A 20,846-nucleotide genomic window follows, 5' to 3' on the forward strand; every position below is an offset into this window, starting at 1 on the left:
CAATTATTGAACAAATAAACATGCTCCTGTGTCACAGATTGTACCCTTATATTCACCAATTTTACAAGACTCTGATAAATTTTGTACAAAGTATGCCTTGTAAGGTATCCTTTGAAAACCCAATCTACTGAGCACTAGTATCCTGGTAAAATGTGGATAGCAACACTACATGTGAAGTTATAAGATTTTACGGTATGACATTGAGACATGTTCCAAGTTTAGAAAAGCAGGCACAGACCAGTTCCTCAGAGACAAAAGGTTAGCTATTACCTCAGCGAGTTGTCAGCATAATCAAATGGATTATTATTGGGTTGAGTAGGAAGAAAGGGTGTGAGCGAGAAATTTACATCTTGGCAGTCAGACTTGCTATCGCCTGAACCACAGCTGGAGATGATTCTCAAAGAAGAGAAATGCTATAACAAGGGAGAACAGAGAACACAAGTCACCTCTGTCCCCTCATCTCTACTCACGGCATCCAAAATGTTTGAAAGACAAAAGAAGAATCATTGAACTGGGAGAGTGGTCCTGGCTGAGAGATCCAGCCATACTGCTGTAAGCCTATAGTGAGAGAAATCTTTGCTTTGAGTTCACTTAGCTTGATAAATTAGGTATTAGTTTTACATTTTATTTCTTTGTAACCAATTCTTTTATGCCTCATTATTTGTAATCATTTAAAATCTGTAGTTACTAAACTTGTTTTATCTAAGCAAGTCTGTTTGGATTGAAGGGCTTGAGAACCTCCACTGAGAAACAGGGTTTGTGAATACCATTTTCTACTAATGAAATGACAGACTTGCTATGAGCTTGTAGTGCACAGAACGAAAGAGCTGGGCAGTACAAGATGCACGTTTCTGGGGACAAGTCTGGGACTGGGAATTTGCTGATGTCGCTCTGTAATATGATTCAGGAGTGGCTGGTTAGAAGCACTCATATATTCAGCTGGGAGTGATTTTGCATGCTACAGGCTGTGTGTGAACAGACCAGGAATGGTGTAAAAGGCAAACAGTGTAAAAGGTATCCCAGACTGGAGAGTGAGAGGGGACACAGCTGTTCAACAGTCCAGATTGTACCCTGGGGAATGTCACACCCAGTAGCCCAAACACTGCAACATTTTGTTCATGTATGAAGAAAAGTGTAATTCACTCAAAAAAGTAAACTTGACCAGTCTATTTGCATTGATTGAGCTCAGAAATCCAAGAGTTTAACAAACAGCATAAATAGGGAAAAATAAACATTTAAAAATGCTTGCAGTTTTAATGATCTAAACTGTTTAAAAAAAAAAGAAAAGGTTTAAAAGTCCTAACCTGTTAAATAGTACAAATGTCACAATATGTGTAGTATTTACTGCAATTCCAAATAATGTATTTTATTGGTAGATTTTTTTCCCCATGGCATTTATCTGAGCACTTCTCAATTTTGCCTCACAACATCCCTGTGAGCCCACAAAGATTCAGTGGTTTTCCCAAAATCACAAAAAATAGAACAGAGCCAAGAATAAAACCTTGGGGTTTTGTGTTGCAGTACCTTACCCACAAGGCCATCCTTCAGCTAACAAAGAACAAAGGGGTCAGCCTGCAGCTCACTGACACCAGAGTTTTGTCAGTCAGAAAAAATGATCAAAATATCTCACTAAACAGTTGACAAAGGTTACAATACACCCCCCCCACCCCCAACAAGAAATCTTGTTCAGCAAGTTAAAAAAAAATGAATGAGGTTTATTAAGTGATCATAAAACCATATTCTAACTACTAGTATTTAAAATATCCAGCTCAGATAGTTCATGGAGCTTCATGGGAAAGGGAAAAGAGAAGAATAATCAATCAGCATCTATTTGAAACATTTGCCATGCATCTCCTTCCTCATACTTATAACTTTGAAGCTGCACTTTCATCCCATAATATCCACTTCTGAGCTTCAAATGCAGCCTTGCTGGGTAAGGAATGGTGACTCTTGCATCCATTGCTGTAACCATGGTAATCCCTTTGTAACCAAAGACTGTTGTTTCTATGATTTGAGAGCTCATTCATCTCTATAGGTCCAGATTCTGAGCTAAATTGCCATAGCCCTGTTGAAGTGAAGTCCAATTTATATCAACTGTGATCTAGCTCAGAGTCAAATTTCTCACTTACATGTTCTGCCAGAAGCTGATGTGTTGATGAAGGTGGCAAGGTTGATACTCGGGCTGCTTTTGTAGACCACTTTGATCTGGTCATACAGCTGACCATTTGCAAATAAATTATCAAACATTTCCCAGCGGATAGAAGAAAGTAAGTCATTGGGGTGATAACTATTTGGCAGGTTAGAGGTAGTAGTAATAGCTGGACATATTTGACTACCCCTGGCCTGTCAGGTGACTAATGCAGAGGTGCATTTGTGGGGAGGAGAAAGAGGGTGCTGAGGAAATAAAGTAGCTGAGAATCAGAAGGTGCTGAGTACTGTTCAGGCTGGTTTGAGCTGGGTGAGAATGTCAGCATCTGCTATATCTCAGAAAGGTGTTGGAGAATTACATGGACAATAAAGGAAATGTAACAGATTCTGTGTTTTGTGAGCTTTGGCTTTGAAAACAAAGTTAATACCATAAGTCTTTTAATTATAACCTGCTTTGAAATCAGTCATATAAAAAAAGGGATATAGTTTGCTCAAGAAATTCCCCCCCTAGAGAATAAACATTGCATGGCCCATAAATGCCTGGTGTGGATGGAGGCAGCAAAGTCTAGTGGGTTAGAACACAGGACTGGGCCTCAGAAGACCCAGGTTTTATTCCCAACTGCAGCCCAACGTAATGCGAGAGCTTGGGCAAGTCACTTAACGTCTCCAAGATTCAGTTTCTTCATTTGTACATTGAGGAGGAGAATATACTTATCCTAATTTTTTGCATTTTCTCTGTAAGAGTGCAACTATCCCATTTCATACTTTTCTTTTGTAGGGGCTTTGAGGCATTCCTCTATCTACAAAGATGTATCAGCTTACTGTTGAAAACTGGGAGTATTTCATCATAATGTCAAGCACATGTTGCACCTTCACCATCCATGATTCCCAGTATCTATATATGCTGCACTTAAAAACTTGATTTTCAAGTAGTTCCAGTTTCTTATTGCATTCTCACATCAGTCCATCATGAGGTACTTTGAGAAAGGTCTTGTAGTAAAAGCCGTGTCCCAGGCCTGCATTTTTTTTTTGCAAGATCCCAATGAGATGCAGTCTTATGTGCTCTGAAAACAAACAACATTGCCTCAAGCTACACAGATATGAGAGGCAGAACTTCACTTCTAAGGTTCTGTCCTGATCCCAGGGCAAGTCTTGAAGCTGTGGTAAAAAGTTAACACTCTGGCTTGTATAACTTAGATATAGTTATGAATTTTCAAGTCAACTCGTACTTGACTAGTCAAGGGATGGTTTCCACAGGCTAGGGAGGAAAGGAGCATAGCTGAAAATGGACTGCGAATTGGAGAGTGCCAAACAAAGACTATACTTCAGCAGAAGAGCTTGCACTTGAATTCTGTCTAGGCAGCCATCTTTTAATATAGATACACACTAGACTGGAGAGGACTGGATTGCCCTGCACTTTTCATTTTCAGTTCACTGGTTCATGTGAGGCATAGGTTGGTAGCAAAGAAAAGTTGTTACCATTGGCTAGCTGTGGACCTTAAAGAATTCTCAGATCAGATAAGAGTGCATGTGATGGTGCCATTCTTGTGAATGCTGCCACTGGCCATTATATTACCTATCAAACTTAGCAAGCATTTCTTACAAGCCAACATAAATTAACTCTCCACATCTAGTAAGATTTGAGATTATCACAGAGGGGTTATTTTTATGAGAAAAGTTCAAATCCACCGTGACAAGCTTTGAAGTTCACAAATGCTTTAGGCACCTCCTCATCCATAATATAAGCTAGATAACTGTCATTATCTTCCTTGGTAAAATGCTTTGAGATTGATGCATAAGTGTTATAAGAGTTACAGCATTATTCAATATTTCTGCCCACTGGCCATTATAAAATAGTTGCGACAATCAGCAAGACTCTGGAAGGATGTATCCTAGTTTCTAACCACCACTGAACATTCACATTCAGCTAATGCAGTCCAATCTAATGAAGAGCAGAAAGTGATGTCATCTGCCATTTTTTGTTTTATAGATGCCAAGAAAAGCACCAAAATGAAGCATCAGGAAGTACTTGGGATTTAACAAAGCTGAGAAATTATTGAAAGTTCCTAAATAAACAGCTAAAAATCACCAACACTAAATCACTGCAATAAAAGACTGTCAATAGTTACCAGTATGTTGCACTGTTTTCAGAAACAAACCCTTGTTTTTGTTCCTGCAATAATTTCCCTCCAACCTGCACCTCTTTTTTGCAGGACAAGAAAGGCGAGAAAGCAACTAGGTTTGCCTTGTTCCCATGTCACTGATTCCACATCTGATTTGGGGAACGATGCGAAGTATTCCTCTAGAGCTACAAACTAGCAGGACAAAGTCCATTCTTTTGTCATGGTAGTGATAAACGCTGGCTACAAATCAGGAAAAGTTGGATTCTTAGCATACTTATTTTAAAAGTAGTCCCCAAATATTTCATGCTTTGAGTTCTCACTGCACAGAAATCTATGAGTCACATGCTATTCCTACGTGGACTTCCTTATGTAGATGCCAGGAAACACCATAAGAGCTTCTCCCTGATTTTCCCCTGGGGGTACAATAAGCAGCGTGATTGCTCCTTCCTCAGCACACCTGGCAGGGGTTCAACCTTCTAAAGTTAATAACTAGCCCAAGAAGCATGTGGATTTGGGGACATTGCTGTACATGGAACACAACTGCCTGGAGGCTCTGGGCCTCAGCACAGTTCCTTTAATGTTCCCTTCTAGTATAGCAACATGTGTCTTGGAAATCAATCTACCATGCATTCCTATCAGTGGCAGGAAAAAGAAAATCTTGGTGGAGAGGGAGATTTGCAGATACACAGGATCAGTTATTGCAGGTCACTGCGGCTGTTACTTGCAGGTGGGTTAGAGACTGGAACTCATTATGGCCTCTTAAGTAGTATGCCATAGAGACCAGCTGCTCCTCAGCTCCCCAAACCTGCAAAGATATTGACCAAATTGTGGAAGTTAAGAGACGAGCAAGAGAAATGATCCAGGGACTGGAGCGTGATCAACGGAGAATGGGGGGCAGGAAGAGGAGGAATGTGCACAAAAGAGTCTACAAATAATTTAAAGCAAGGAAAGGGATTACATAGCTCTAGCAGTAATAGGACCTAATCCAAAGGCCATTGAAGTCAGTGGAAAGACCCCCATTGAGTTCAATAAGCTTTAGAATCACCCTCTTAGGAAGAGGCTGATGACAGTGAGATCTATTAGGACATCTAATATTCTCCCAAGGAAAGAGATGGAAGCATCATGACTTCGGTGTTTTAAACAAAAAAAATAGTCAAGGCACTTTTCCATGGACTGTAGGGATCTAAATCTGCACCGAAATGGAGATTGAGCAGGTATTTAATATGCCCATTGTCTACAAAATTGTATATCTTATGTACATCTATAGAAATATGGTTGAAGACAGAAGCCCTTCTACAGTCTTCTCTATGTAAAAAATTACGGGAGACACGTTATTTTAGGAGATAAATTATACCATAGTGATGCTGTGATACCTAAAATAGCCTTCGGGACCAGTCCTGCTTTCATTGAATGTAATGGAAGTTGTGTCAAGGATTTTGATGGGATATGGACTGGGGTCTTAGTGTAAGCTAGGTAAAAGAATGTAAGCCATCTAAAGCAATGTTTGTAGAACATAGTGCATGGAAAAAAAACATTGCTAAGAGCAGCACCAAGCATTACATCATGTAAAGGGTTGTATTTACATTATGATGTAATTTTACAGCAGAAGCTGGAAAAACAAGGAAGGTGACTCTCAGCATAAATCATGGCTTTCCACAACCTCCCCCCCATGTAACTAAGCAAAGTATATTTTGCCAGACTAAAAGCAACTAGGAGGACACCCTCACTCCTGGTTTGTAATCAACCATACATTCTGGCTGCAAAACAAACTCGTAACTCAGAGCTAAAGCTACGTGTGTCAGACAGAAATGTCAAGTTAAGCAGCATGTGTCTTTATTTTAATGTTTAGAAATTATCTCGTTACATACACATGTCTTGCCAACAAACAAAGGAGCTGGTGTTATCAAATGGATTTTCCAGGACAGAAAATTACAAACTATTATTGCCCTAATTATAAAAAACAATCACTTAAGGAGTTGAGGGTTTTTTAAAATAGTTTATGACTTATAAGCTCAATACAACATTCAACCATCTTTAAAATAAGAATCTTGTGTTGTTTTCTCAAAGGAACACCATCAAATTGAAAGCTAGAGAGTTATGTGCATTTTCATGGGCCTGGTCTAGATGCAAGTCTACATCAACTAAACGTTTATTTTAAACTGATTTAGTGAAACTGGGTGCAACTTTATGTATGTATATTCTTAAAAGTCTGTTTAAACCTGGTTTATAGCCAGTGTTCAACTGAAAAGTGTGCCCAGGCAGGTGTCTGTGCCTGTTCAACTACGTCTGTTTTCAAACTGATTTAAGTTGTACTGGTGCAACCTCTGAGTTAAGACAAGGCCATGCACTTGTAACCCACTGGTCAATGCATGATACAGATCTCCCTCTATGCTGATCCACAGAGGGAAAGAGTTTATGTCTGGGAACCAAGCTACTGTGGACCTCAGATCCTTTGGATGAACTTCCTTTGTCCAGAAGTATGTGTGTGTAAACATGTCCCTGTGTGTGTAAACATGTCCCTATCAAACCCACCGAGGATATGGGTCTGTTAGAGTGACAGCTACCAATCTTTGGCTCTGTGAGTAAGGGCAATTTCCTGGACAAACCTTAGTGAAGTAAGTTAAACCTTGTTGAATGTAGTTTAAGTATTTTGGGAGCTGGTTGTATTAAAAATGCAAATGTTTACATACTATTGTGGGATATATGGAAGTACTTTTGGAGGAAGACCGGATTAATGCAATATTTGGGGTATTGTGAACTTCAAAAAAGACTGTTTAATAATGTAGCAGACAACTGACCTTTTGGGACTATATGTGTGAAGTGGAATTATTGGGAAATACTGGGTTTTGGGGTGGGAGAATTGCAAACCCCCACTTATGAACAGCCTTTGAAGGAGGAGACCTTTTGTCTGCTGATCACCTGTTACATAAGGATAGTTCAAAGACTCACACTGGATTCTCCAGGGACCAACAGACAAAGAAAGGACTTCTGAATAAGTAGCCTGAGTTTAAACTGATTCAGGGCCTTCTTTCTGATACAGCAGATGAACAGGACCATGGAGGGTCCCAATCCTTAGGGAAGGTTTGGAAGGGACTTTAGCCTGCAGAGGCCCTCATAAAACTGGGTTCTTCTTCTGAGCAAAGGGTGTGATGAACCTGAAATCACAGGAAAACCCTTGGGTGGGGTTTTGAAGGATTGCTCCTCCCAGAGCCCATGTTGGAGGGGGTGATCTCTGGTAAGCTTATTAGCATGCATGCAAGTTCTTTTACTGTTTTCAGCATGTTTTCTCTGTAGTGCTTTCACCTTAATAAAATAGGCTTGCATAGGAAATGATGTTTGGTACCTTATAACTGTAGCAATCACACTGTGTACCATCTCTGAGGAGAGAAGTGAAACAGGTCAGGTGAGGCAGACTCTCTTTAGCACAGTGAAGGCAGGGAACTGATCAGCCTGAGATACCCCATTCAGGAGGGAGAGACACATAAGTCTCCACCCAAGAAAGGCAACAGCTGACACCTGAGAGCAGGTTTTCCTCCTGGACTACAGAGAGGGACACTGTTGATAAACTAAGCTGTGGCGGTCCCCTGGTGTGTCTTCCAAATCCTCTTCCCATTGTTTGTGGTTTTACAATTACATTTTGAAAAGTGTTTCTCTCCCCTTTGTTGCTGTGAGAGAATCAAACTAACATATAGGAGAAATGGTGAAAGTGACTGTACACCACCTACTGCCAAATGCACAAAGTAAACTAACTGAAATAAAGAGAAATATTTTCTCTAGCCTTTTCAGCGATAGCCAGCTTGGGTGTTACTTGTAACACAAGTAGTTTTAAAATGTTCATATGCAAGAGTGATGTTTTTAGATTGCCCCTTTAAAGAAAGCTCTTTGCTACATTTTCCCTTTTCCTCCATCTTTTTTGGATGGTCAGAAGTAGACATCAAGTGTACATGTGACTTCACTAACTGGTGTCAGAAGATTGCTCCTAAAGTGATGGCTATTTTTCCCACTATTACAGTTTTACAGGTGAAATCCTGGCCCCCATTGAAGTCAGTGGGAGATTTGCTATCAACTTCAATGGGATCAGGGTCTCATACAAGTCCTGATAGCATGGCAGCTACCAGCTCTTGAGGAAAAAAAAAAAAAGGATTCTGGAGTTAAGCAGCAGGATTTCTTACCATAGGTGCTGGAACTAGCAGGGTGAGGGGGTGCTGCTGCACCCCATCTTGAAGTGGTTTCCATTACATACAGGGTTTTCAGTTTGGTTCAATGGCTCTCCAAACCCCCACTATAAAATTGTTGCAGAACCCTCTCTTTTACACGACAGGTAGTCACACAGCTGTCAGTAACTGGTTGTGTTCAGGGCTGGGGCAAGCATTTAGGCGACCTAGGCGGTCGCCTAGGGCACTAGGATTTGGGGGGCGCCATTTTCTTCGGCAGAGACCGGATCTTCGGCCGCCCCGGTCGCCGCCGGCATTTAGGCGGAGGGAACTGGGGCAGTGGAGTGCAGGGAGGGCCGCCTGCAGCAAGGGGGAGAGGGGGCGCGGCACGCAGGGGAATTCCCAGCCAGCTCACCGCTGCCCCGCCTCCTCCCCGAGCACGCCGTGACTGCTTCACTCCTCCCGCCTCCCAGGCTTGCGGCGCCTAAGCTGATTGGCAGTGGGGGGTGGGGAGCTGCCGCAGGGGGGGCACCTCAGGCCGGGGGGGGGGCGTGCAAGGTGGAAATTTCGCCTAGGGTGCGAAACATCCTTCCACTGGCCCTGGTTGTGTTCACCTTAACTTCTTTACAATATACAAGACAAGCTGAGGAAGAGAATCTATTCAAAAAAACCCATTAGGGATTAATTTCTTTTGCATGTGATTTAGAGCATTCTCCTGCAAAGCAGTGCTTAATTTGTGCCGGGGCTTCCCAGGGCTGAGCCTGGGCTTGGCAGTTCATAACGCTGGCACCTCAGGGCTTGCTGAGTCAGTTGTGAAAGTAAAATAATTGCTTGAGCCCCAGCACCTCTTTCATTACAAATTGCTGCAAAGAGCCAAAGCTTTCAGGAGAAGTTACCTGGGGTGTTCAGTTGCTCTCTTAATAACATTGCAATAACTTGTAAATGCTTTTGAGGCCTATGTGTGGATGAAGACAGAGGACTAACTCCTGCTTACACTGAAATTAATAGTAGTTTTATTGCTGATTTCAGTGGGAGGAAATTCAGGATCTAGGTCAGGCCCAGAGCCACAAAAATTTTGCTCAACTCCCCTAGTGTACATCAAGCCTTTCTACATAGACTCTTCCTTGTGGTCCTGACCACACCCTCAGTCTCTGATCTACCATCCTCATGCTGCCTCCCTAAACAGACTGCCCATCTAGTCTACATTGCCGATGGAGTCCTTCATCAGCCACCTCCCAGTTGATTCATGGTTTATCATGGGTTAGCTGCTGCTGCATCTGCTCCAAGGACCTTGCCTGAATCCCCCCTATCTGAGAACTGAGTTATTGGCATTTACAATACTACAATTTGCTGCCTTTTTTGTTTTAACAGGAAACACACACACAAAAAAATTCCACTTCAGGGTGTTATGTCCCCTGGGTAAAATACTTCTCCCCTCTCCAAGTATCCAGTCAGCACCACACTTTTCTCCCATTCCCAACAATAAAAATCAACTCCATACTTCCAAATCCATCAGTCCCTCCCTACCCCAATCCTCTGTTCCAGTACCTTCCAACCCACTGTATTCTTTCCCCTTCCCAGCACCTCATAGAAGCTCTTGTAGGCAACTCCCTTACTTGGTAGCTGTTCCTTGAGACCATCAGCAGTGTTGTCAGGTGGGTCATCCTGCAGTCTCTGGCTTGCATTGGGTGAGCAGCTGTCTTACCTGGTTGCATCCAGATCACCACATAGCCAGGGGGAAAGATTCTTGGGGTTAAACTCCCAATTCGGCTGATCTATTTTACACAAAAAAGAGCAAGCAAGAGAGAGAGAAAAGATCTTCCACCCCTTTCTCCTCCCCCTCCCCCACTTTCCTAATGCAAAGGAATCACACAGCTCTAGATTCCTTTCAATCTTATTAATCAGTTTGCATTGATTATATTTTCTAGGCTACCTTGGCAATGAAGAGAGATCAAGTTCTAATTTTAAATGAGAGATCTTCCTTTACAGAGCCCCAAACAAGTAGTCCTTTAACATAGGACTCATGTGAAGCCCCTCCAGTTTGTCAGTGGAAAAAAAATACTGACGCTGGAAAATATTAATTGCTGTATGTGGTCAGTGGTGTCTTCTTTCTAGATGGTAGAAGACCTTGTCACCCAATTTCTCTCTCTCTCTCTCTCTCTCTCACACACACACACACACACACCCCTCTACCCCCACCCACCTTCTTCTGAACATTATGGTTTCAAGAAACTTGCAGAGAGTCCTCTTTACCCTATAAAGTAGTAGTATTATATTGTGCTACAAAAGGGAGTCCGATAATTGCTTTTACACCCTATCCTTTTGTGCTTGAAGCTTAGACTGGACAATCTTACAACAGATCAAGAAACCCCAAAAAGGCATGTGTAACATGGCTAAAATTTTCCTACTTTCCATGTATAAAGACCAGAGTAGAACAAAGCACCACTGAACGGAAATGTATAAAGCAGTTGACAGCACAGGGAAGCTTCATCTAGAAACAGGTTAGTACATAGGGTACTGATTGTCAATGTCAGGGCTTCTGAGTGCCTATAACTGCTATAAAGTTTAATTAGGGGTGTGGGTGCTCAACTGCTTTTATATATAATTAAAAATAAGACCCACAATAAGCTTTTGCCCCCCCCCCCTTTTTTTTTAAAGGTAGTCTTGGATCTTCATTCTGTAGCTAAGAAGCTCATCTATGCTAAGGGTCTGGAAGCAGTTGAGGACGTAGTCAAGAAATTGTGTTGAGAAGGGGCAGAGAGATGGTGTTTCCATGCATTTTAGTTAGTTTCCGAGTCTTGCCAAGTCAATTCCACATAGATGATGCTGTAAAACCTCTTCTCCATGATGGTTAAGTGACTTCAGAGAAGTAATGTTCCTTAAGGTCAACAGTGGAGTTCACTGCTCTGTTCATCTTTCTAGCTACTAAGAATGTTATGCGACTGTTACACAATAGTACGAAGAGCCTTAAGTACAGCTCTTTAAAGCTCTGGGTCATTTTGTGTGAGCCAAGGGAATCAGTACATTCTGCATAGACACTTACACTACTGCTGTGATAGCTGAGCACCTGCTCAAAAATGCAGAGACCATGCACAACTGCAGTTTTAATTTAAATACCCCTTTTTAATTAAAAACCTCAACCCCCTCACAAATTACCAAGCTGAAAGGAGCTTGGTAGAGAAAAATGTAGGAACTGTAGTGGAGTATGGAGGACTAGGTAAGCATTAGAGAAACCAACAACAACAAATCAGATTTAACACCACACTTCTGTTTATTACCTATGTATTTGGAATAAAATGTTAACATAAAGGTATATATTAAAATGTCAACATAGCAAGAAGGGAACATGACCAGTTATGTTTTAAACAAGGCTCAGTGTCTGAAGACAACCATAAGTAATTTTAAACACTACTAATTCTCCTCTTTAGAGAAGACTTTGTAATAAATTGTGGCTTCCAAAATGTTGGAACATTCCTTGCCCTTCTCCTTCCCTCCCCCATTAGTAGTGCTGACCAGGACTGCATGAAGCATCAGATACTCAGCACTGCTGCTTACAATACTTTTGTTATCATGAAAGGAGATACATCGGACATATTAAAATAGAGAGATTACAGAAAGATCAGTGAAGGCCCGATCCTGTTCTCACTGAAGTCAGCAGGCCAAATTGATCAGACATAAATCAGTACTATCAGGGCTGGCTCTAGTCACCAGCAAAGCAAGCAGTTGCTTGGGGCAGCAGATTTGCAAGGGGCGCAAGAATCCAGCATGGGAGCTGAGAACCAACAGGGGGCCCTGGGAGTTGTAGTTCCTTGGTTAGCTCCCTGCCTATAGAGCCAGCCCTCGAACAGGGAAAGAACTACATTTCCCAGCATTCCCTTGGCCACTAGCAACAGGAAAGGGTGGGGGAAGGAATATGGCACTGAAATCTGCAGCTTGCTGTGAATGGTAGGAACAGAGCCAGCTCTAGGTTTTTTGCCACCACCCCCTCTGCACCCCTGTATTGTCCCAGCCCTGGACTCTCCCCCGCCCACACCCCCTGCTGCCCCAGCTCTGGCCCCCACCTTCACCGCCTTACTGCCCCAGTCCTGGGCTCTTCTCCCCCGCCCCACACACTCTCCTGCTGCCCCAGCCCTGGGCGCTGCCCCAGCCCACACCCCCTGCTGCCCCAGCTCTGGCCCCCACCTGCACTCCCCTGCTGCCCCAGCCCTGGGCTCTCCCCCGCCCACATCCCCTGCTGCCTGAGCTCTGGCCCCCACCTGAACTCCCCTGCTGCCCCAGTCCTGGGCTCTTCCCCACCCCCCCTGCCTCCCCAGCCCTGGGCTCTCTCCCCCCCCCCCCGCACCTCCTGCCACCCCAGCCCTGGGCTCTCCCCCAAAGAAGGAATTGGGGGGGACTAAGTGGACATTGCACCTCTCTTTCTGAAGCCTAGCAAGGGAGGTATGTGGATCTCACTAGAATTTAAAATGCAAAGTAAGGGAGGGGAGGCTCTACTAGACTGGGCAGCTTTAGATACAGTACCAGGCACGTAGGAGGATTTCCACTTCTGAGCCATGGAAGCAGAATTGGACTTTTCCTTTCCAGATGTAGCTAATATTCAGAAAGGGAATCTAGCACCTGCCTTCCAGATTTGAACACCCTCAAAATTCAGGAGTGCTCAAGCTCAATTTGGGTAGCTGTTACTTCATTTCCCCCAAATCAAATATACTGATCCACTGTAACTTGCTGTAGAAAAAGTAGAATAAATTGAGCAAGAAATGCTTCCCAGTGGTTATTAGAACTGGAAGCTATTTTCAACAGCCATTGCTCTTTTTTTTTTTTTTTTTTTTAAGTTTTAGTTTTATTTGTTTAAAAGGAAGACCGGGATAGTGCATTCCCCATAGAAACAAAGAGTGGAACAAAAGGATAATAAAAGCACCTCAACTTTTCCTCATTTATGTAGGACAGTCTTATAATACGCATCCAGATATCCTCCAATCACACAAGCTGAAAATTGTTCCACTTTACTGCTGTTCTGTAACCATATGGGAACCAATCCTGACTGTGTTCTGTGCACATCCAAAATTCCTGCTGAATGACCCGCCCTGGGAGTGAGTTACCAGTGACCCAGGGCTGGGGCGGCAGGAGGGTGCGGGGGGGGGGGGGGGGGAGAGGGGGAGGGAGAGAGCCCAGGGCTGTGGTGGGGGGCAGCCAAAATTTTTTTTGCTTGGGGCAGCAAAAAACCTAGAGCGATCCTGAGTACTATAACCTAGGATGAGTTGGGCCCCATGGGAATTTTGCAATTGACATCAACAGGAGCAGGATTCAATATTTGTCTCCCAACGGTGAGGATCCAGGGCTAAAATATTAAAATCTTGTTTTAGTTGTTTTCTGGAACTGGTGAAAAAAGTGGAAATACACACACACAAAATCGTTGCATTCTCCCCCATTTGTTTTTTGTTCAAACATCAATGAAAATTTGCTGAAATTTGAAAAGTTTCAGCCAACAATATAGCTGGTCTTTCCAGTTTTTTGACATTTCATGAAAATCCTCCCCCGTGTCAAACTCGTAAACAAATATTACAGGACTGTCTTTACAAGGTGTGTGTTCTTCCATTAGATTATTTTCTCTGGCCCTCAGCTGTTCCTTCCCACAGCCTCTCTCTCCTCTAAGAAGAGCATATTCCAAAAACATTCTCATTCAAATCCAAATATGCAAACCCATCATGTGTGAGTGGATTTGAAGTTAAACCAATAGGGTAAACTCATTTTGTCTATCTATATAGAGTACGCAGACAGTGTCTGTGCACTCTGTATAGGTAGCAAATAAAGAATTGGTAAGGGATGAGTGATCGTGTAAATACGTATTTAAAGATTTATTTTTTAACATTCCAAAAGTTACAGGAGCGCAAAAAGGTTGTGGGTTTTAGATGTCTGTATATTATACATGCAGCTTATTTATCAAATTAAAGACCAGAGTGGAAATTCTTCTTCTTCATAAACAGCTATGTGAAGATATGGAATGAAAAGAAGCTAGGTTTGGCTATGGCGTGCCAAGGTGGCACCACAAAAAAATAAATAAATATTGGTGCCATTTGCACTGAAGATAAACCTCAAATTTTGTTACTCTTCAGATTCTTATAGCTGTACTAAAATTCTCTCTCACTTTCGGCCTACCTCTTAAATAAAACCCGAGTCCTACGGTGTGCTGTGTTCGAATGAACATTTTATAAGCACTGCTAGATCAGTAAATATTTGCTCGTTCCACAGTACAGGTTAGTCTGGCTTTCAAAAAATGTAAGTAAACACTACAGCATCATTGATTAGATAGGAAGTGGTTTATGGTTTTAAAAAATACAAATGGAGAAATTTATCCACAAATGCTGGCCCCAATCCCAGGCCTTGCTCTGGCCACTTTTCCCCATTCCACCAGCACAAAGCAGCCCTAAAGCAAACAGATCCAGCCCCTGCAGTACCTCGCCTGCATAGGGAGATCCTTGGGTGGCACAGAGTAGCCATAGTAACTCTTACAGCACTATTCCACTCCCTGTGTCAAAATAGCAGAGGCAGCTGGGAGAAAAAAAGAGCGTCTGTGCCCCACCACTATCCCTGGCTGCTGTAATGACCCTTTGTGGCTGCTGCCAACTGGCACAAGGCAGAGCAGTCTTTGGGCTCTGACTACTGCTTGGGGTGACCCCAGGATCCCTGTGTGTTCCCCACTCCTTAGCTGTGCTAAGTGCTCCAAGGCCACAGCTGAGGCTCTACCCCCTGAAGTTTGCTCATTTGTAGAGATGTTCATTTCATTCCATTCAAATGGAGTCAATACTCATGCGACCCCCTCGATCTTAATGGAGGGTCCCCAAAAGGGAAGTACCTACGTGGGCAGACTCCCACTGATGTCAATGTGAGCCTGCCCAACTAAAGGCTTCACATGTAGACCCATGACAGAGAACAATGGGGAAAAAAATCAGAATCAAGTTTCTGCTTTCAGAGACTTGATACCAACATTGTTACAGAATCTGCAAGGGGAAAAAAAAAAAAAAAAAAGTTTGTTGCCTCTTTTAATTAAAAAAAAAAGAAGGGAAAAAAAATAAAATAAAATAAAATAAAAAGGCCTAAAAGGGGTTTGTTTATTTTTTTAAATTCTGCTGCTTTTGTGTTGTCTTTGAAATATCAGGAATATCATGTCTTCATTTCCCTGGTTTTGTGAAAGTCTCAGGAGGAAGGGAAAAATTCTCAACCCTTAATGGAAGTGTGATGTTGCATCTTTTCTCCTGTTTATTCAGGAGTTACTTAGAAAAAATGCGTCTGACGAAAGCTTATGCTCCAATACATCTGTTAGTCTATAAGGTGCCACAGGACTCTCTGTTGCCTTTTAGGAAAAATAGTTATAAGTAGTTTGAACAAACAAACAACACTTTCCCTTTCAGTATGATTTCACTTGTTTGGTATCAAAGATATAATCCTGCCAGTTCTCCAGTCATCTATAGACATTTCCAGGGGAGATGAGAACTGCGTTTCTATTGTTACTTAAAAAGTTCAGAGAAATCCTTTTGGAAAAAACCCAAAACAAAACCAAAAATACACACAAAACCCCTTTCAAGCCTTCTATAAAGAAGTTTAAAATGCAAGAGGACATGAGTTCAATTCCACACACCCCTTTTTAAAATAGGCTTTAAATTTACATAAACACTATATTATATAATCCTTCTTGGAAAAACTACAGCAACAACAGTTCACTTCTCAAGGTGGTGTTTTACTTCAGTGTACAGTTTCACTAATTCCCACCTGTTATCATATCAGTATTTTGCCAGCAGTACTTCTGTGAAAGCTCTGATCCCTTTTCCTTTTGGCTTATTCCAGTTAACAATATGTGATGCAATTCCAGACTTCCTGAAACATTCAAGTAGATAGTATTTTCCCTCTTTTTATCTGTATTAGTTCATTTTAAGAGTGCAAGAGTTTCTTGTAGCAAGTCCATATCAGTACTGAATTCATCTCTGACATCTTCAGGATGGATTTATGTTATGCCATTTAATGACTACCTTTTCGGGGTTTGCGATTGTATCTCTCCACTGATCTGCTGCTTCACTACTATTGCTATTAGAGCTTAGCCAGACCTGTGGTAAGAAAAGAAAAAACACACCACAGCTGAGTTGTCATACAGAACACATTACTGGCAGCCTCAGCCAATCCCCTCAACATTACTTCTAACCATTGCATACATATAATGAAAGCTAGCATGTATTGCAGAGTATAATAAAAATCTGTCAAAGTTAGTATGGTCTGACCCCAGGCTGGGAGCACAGGGTATTAAAACACTCAGTTCAATTTCTGTCCCGGACAGTGACTAGGAGTTTGGTGGACTCATCATAGGCAACATACATATCTCGACTGGGCAACACACAGCCAGTTGAGCATTGTTTGTGATCTCTGAATTCCATGGGTACTGCAAGTCAACACTCAGGGGGAGTCTCAGAACTCATTAGGACTCGGAATGGCTCTACAGAACTTAACATAAGAATATAAGAACATAAGAAAGGCCATATCGGGTCAGACCAAAGGTCCATCTAGCCTAGTATCCTGTCTACCGACAGTGGCCAATGCCAGGTGCCCCAGAGGGAGTGAACCTAACAGGTAATGATCAAGTGATCTCTCCCCTGCCATCCATCTCCATCCTCTGACAGACAGAGGCTAGGGGCACCATTCCTTACCCGTCCTGGCTAATAGCCACTAATGGACTTAACCACCATGAATTTATCCAGTTCTCTTTTAAACTCTGTTATAGTCCTAGCCTTCACAACCTTCTCAGGCAAGGAGTTCCACAAGTTGACTGTGCACTGCGTGAAGAACTTCTTCCTTGCATTTGTTTTAAACCTGCTGCCTATTAATTTCATTTGGTGGCCCCTAGTTCTTATATTATGGGAATAAGTAAATAACTTTTCCTTATCCACTTTCTCAGAAAGTGCACAATGCATTTAAATTCACAATTAAAAAACAGATATGGCCTAACTGTGCATTCCATTGAACTTAATGGACTTCTTGCCCGAATGGCCAGGTGGGTGAGGTAATCTCTTTTATTGGACCAACTTCTGGTGGTGATGAAAGACTAAGAGACAAGCTTTCAAGCTACACAGAGCTCTTCTTCAGGTCTGGGAAAGGAACTCAGCAAGTCTCAACTAAAGGCAAGGTGGAACAGATTGTTTAGCAAAAGTGGTTAACACATAGTCTAAAAGGCCATTCCAGGTGAAGTGGCCAGAACAACATGTGAAGGAATGTGCCCATACCATGTATAATCATGCGAGAAAAATCAGTTTGTCAGCAGTGCTCAAGTAACAGATGGCAGATACAAACTGAGGAAATAAAGCGCAGAGCAAAGAAGGAAGTTTCTGTCTAATCATTTCCCTCCTACACCCCCGCCCTTCCATTAACAAAAGTTATTGGGACAAACAGAACTCTATCAATATTTATGAAGGCTTTTCATTCTTTTCTCCGTGCTTCAGAGGACCAATCTTGCTCATACAAATCCCAATGATTAAAATGTGATTTTTTGTCAAAATACACTATGCATGCACAATTTTGGCTCTCAGGGCAGTCAGTGGGAATTTTGCCAGCCAGAGGACTGAAGGATTGGGTCCCCAAATAAAGATCACCAAATAAATTCCTTTATGCATTAAAATAGTCATGCTTATGATCAAAGACATACCTATAAACAGCACAGTCTAAGCTTTAAGTTGTCTTCTGAGAATGTCATCCAATTAAATATCACATTCTCTAAAGAATGAAGTTACTGGATTCAGCTATATTCATCTTTTTCCAGCTCTACAGCCAATTGCTCGCAGTACATTTTTCCTATGGCCATGTTTTGGGTCTGCCTGTTTCAGCCTAAACCAGCCTTTCCAAATCAGCTCTCAAGAGCAGAGGTAGTGCACTTTTCTTTTTCTTCAACCCCCCCCCGCAAGGTTTATTATTAAAAGCAGCCCCACAAATCAAGATGAAGTGACAAAGCTTGATAACTGCAGCATCATGCACACGTTATTTACTCCAAATTAAAATAGCTAGAAAGCACAAGCCTATTTTTTCCCTTTTTTTAATATAGTTTTACTAACAGTATCACAATGAGATCCAGCACAAGTGTGGAATGCTGCTCCATCCAGCATGGAGAAGCTCACCTTACAATCACTCATGCTAGGATACGGCCTCCATAGCACTTACAGCTCTCCAGTAACTGTGCACGTTTCTAATATCATAAGCACAAGGTATACTGATACAATGGTAAGTTACATGTTTACTGTGATAAAGAGCATAGGACCTCAGTGGGATGTGGACATTATAAAGGTAAAAAGAACAGGAGGACTTGTGGCACCTTAGAGACTAACAAATTTATTAGAGCATAAGCTTTCGTGGGCTACAGCCCACTTCTTCGGATGCGTGCATGCATCCGAAGAAGTGGGCTGTAGCCCACGAAAGCTTATGCTCTAAGGTGCCACAAGTACTCCTGTTCTTTTTGCGGATACAGACTAACACAGCTGCTACTCTGAAACCTGTCATTATAAAGGTAGTGAGGCTCTCAAAACCCCCCAGACATTTTGGGGTTCTAAAATTTAGGTGCATATGTTATTTTATAAAAAGCAAAAGAGGGTCCTGTGGCACCTTTAAGACTAACAGAAGTATTGGGAGCATAAGCTTTCGTGGGTGAAAGGTTCTCACCCACGAAAGCTTATGCTCCCAATACTTCTGTTAGTCTTAAAGGTGCCACAGGACCCTCTGTTGCTTTTTACAGATTCAAACTAACACGGCTACCCTTCAGATACATGTTATTTTATGGCTCTCAGAGAGACAACTACCACTACCTAGCATTGAGGGCTCTGGAACAGATCAGACAGCACTGAGAGTAGGTTATCAAGACCGGCCTGTGGTCCACTAGAGAAAGAAAGGAGGACAGAAGAGACAGGAAGTTGGGAGAGGAGATTTTAAAAAGCCAAACTAAAAACTCTTGGTTAGTAAAATAAATGTAGCCACACGGTACTTTCAGGAAGATGCAATGGAAACCACCAACTTTACCATAAAAGAAAATATTGTATTCCCCTCAAGCATTTTATCTAACAGACAAACAAATATCATTATGAGGTTCAAGATAACAATGGAATTGTGATTAGGTCTTGTGTACTCAGAACTGTGCTAGTTTCAACATCCATTGCAATAGATTCCTGAGCTTCCTGCTTCCCTTTCAGGGACTTGAGACGGAAGCAAAGGTAACATTTAATGTTCTAATGGTAGGGGACGGGAGGGGAGGCAGTCATTTAAGCTCTTGACATTTCCTTCTCTGCATACTTGCCTGAGCACTGCAAGCTGATACACCCTCTTTTTGTAGAGGCTATTCAGAGCTGCAGTGCTCCTGTGAATGCCAGATTTGCTTTACTTTAGAAAGTCTAAGCTATTGACTACACTACCGACCTTACAGTGGCACAGCTGCGCTGCTATAAGGTCTCCCATGTAAATGCTCTATGGCAGTGGGAGAGAGCTCTCCCATGAGCTTAATTAAACCACCCGTAATGAGCAACGGTAGCTATGTTGGCGGGAGAGCGTCTCCAGCCGACATAGCGCTGTTCACACCGGCACTTTTGGCAGTGAAACTTTTGTGGGTCAGGAAGGTGTTCTTTTCCCCACACCTCTGACTGACAAAAGACCGACAAAGCTTTAGTCGGTTAGGTATTCAGCAAGGAGGAGTTTATCTGTATGTATGTGTGAGAGAGAGAGAGAGTGGTATTTCACATGGTGGGACTCTGGGGGAAGAATAATCAATGAGCCCAATCCTGTGAGGTATAAAGTGCATTCTGAGGGGCAATGAGCACCCTCAACTACCACTGCATGGGCAGTGTAGGAGCACAGCACCACTCAGGAGACGCTCAGGTCCTTGTAGGACAGGGCCCAAAGCTGCTACTGGCTGTTTATTAAACGAAAATGGTTGACATTCAGAGATTACGTAACTTAGTAGCTAAGCAGTGATCCTGGTGAGTAAATTTTTAACCTCTGGTTTTATGCTAGTTACCAGGGGTTGGGGGTTGGAAAGAATAAAAACCAACCTGTCCCAGGAACTGTTTTCTTCTCACTGAGGTCCTGCTGTAGAGTTTGATGAGAAAATTAATTCCTTGTTCATTCAGGCTAACTGGAAAAATCATTGTTTCTCCCCACTTCACTTGGCCATTGGTGGGTTTCAATAGACGAGTCTTTTTCTTATAAATCAACCCTTCTGTAGTAAACATTGAAACCTTCACAAAGAAATCTAGGATAAAGGAAAAATGTGTGACACGCAAAGGGGTTAGTGCACTAAAACCTGACAAGAGCCATGTGTGTAGTTTATATTCTAATAATTACCTAAAAGCTGGGCCAAATGTGTTCATATTTACTTAAACATTGCAAGAACCATACAATAGCTTTCATT

The 20,846-nt window shown here is 42.3% G+C and overlaps 1 protein-coding gene across 6 annotated transcripts in view; it reads right to left on the reverse strand.

Annotated features, from left to right (window-relative positions):
- Positions 1–13,231: 13,231 nt before the first annotated feature.
- The window catches only part of TC2N (tandem C2 domains, nuclear), a 49,674-nt gene continuing 42,059 nt past the window's right edge, over positions 13,232–20,846 (reverse strand). For all 6 annotated transcript variants that reach the window (XM_065595626.1, XM_065595627.1, XM_005285409.4 and 3 more), the window contains 2 exons: positions 20,488–20,687; positions 13,232–16,521 (listed from right to left, as the gene is read on the reverse strand). In XM_065595626.1, coding sequence (XP_065451698.1) covers positions 16,411–16,521; positions 20,488–20,687 — 311 coding nt within the window. In that variant the 3' untranslated portion in view covers positions 13,232–16,410. The remainder of the gene's footprint in view (positions 16,522–20,487; positions 20,688–20,846) is intronic.

Source organism: Chrysemys picta, chromosome 4 (genome assembly GCF_011386835.1).
Source record: "Chrysemys picta bellii isolate R12L10 chromosome 4, ASM1138683v2, whole genome shotgun sequence".
Taxonomy (NCBI): Eukaryota; Metazoa; Chordata; order Testudines; family Emydidae; genus Chrysemys; species Chrysemys picta.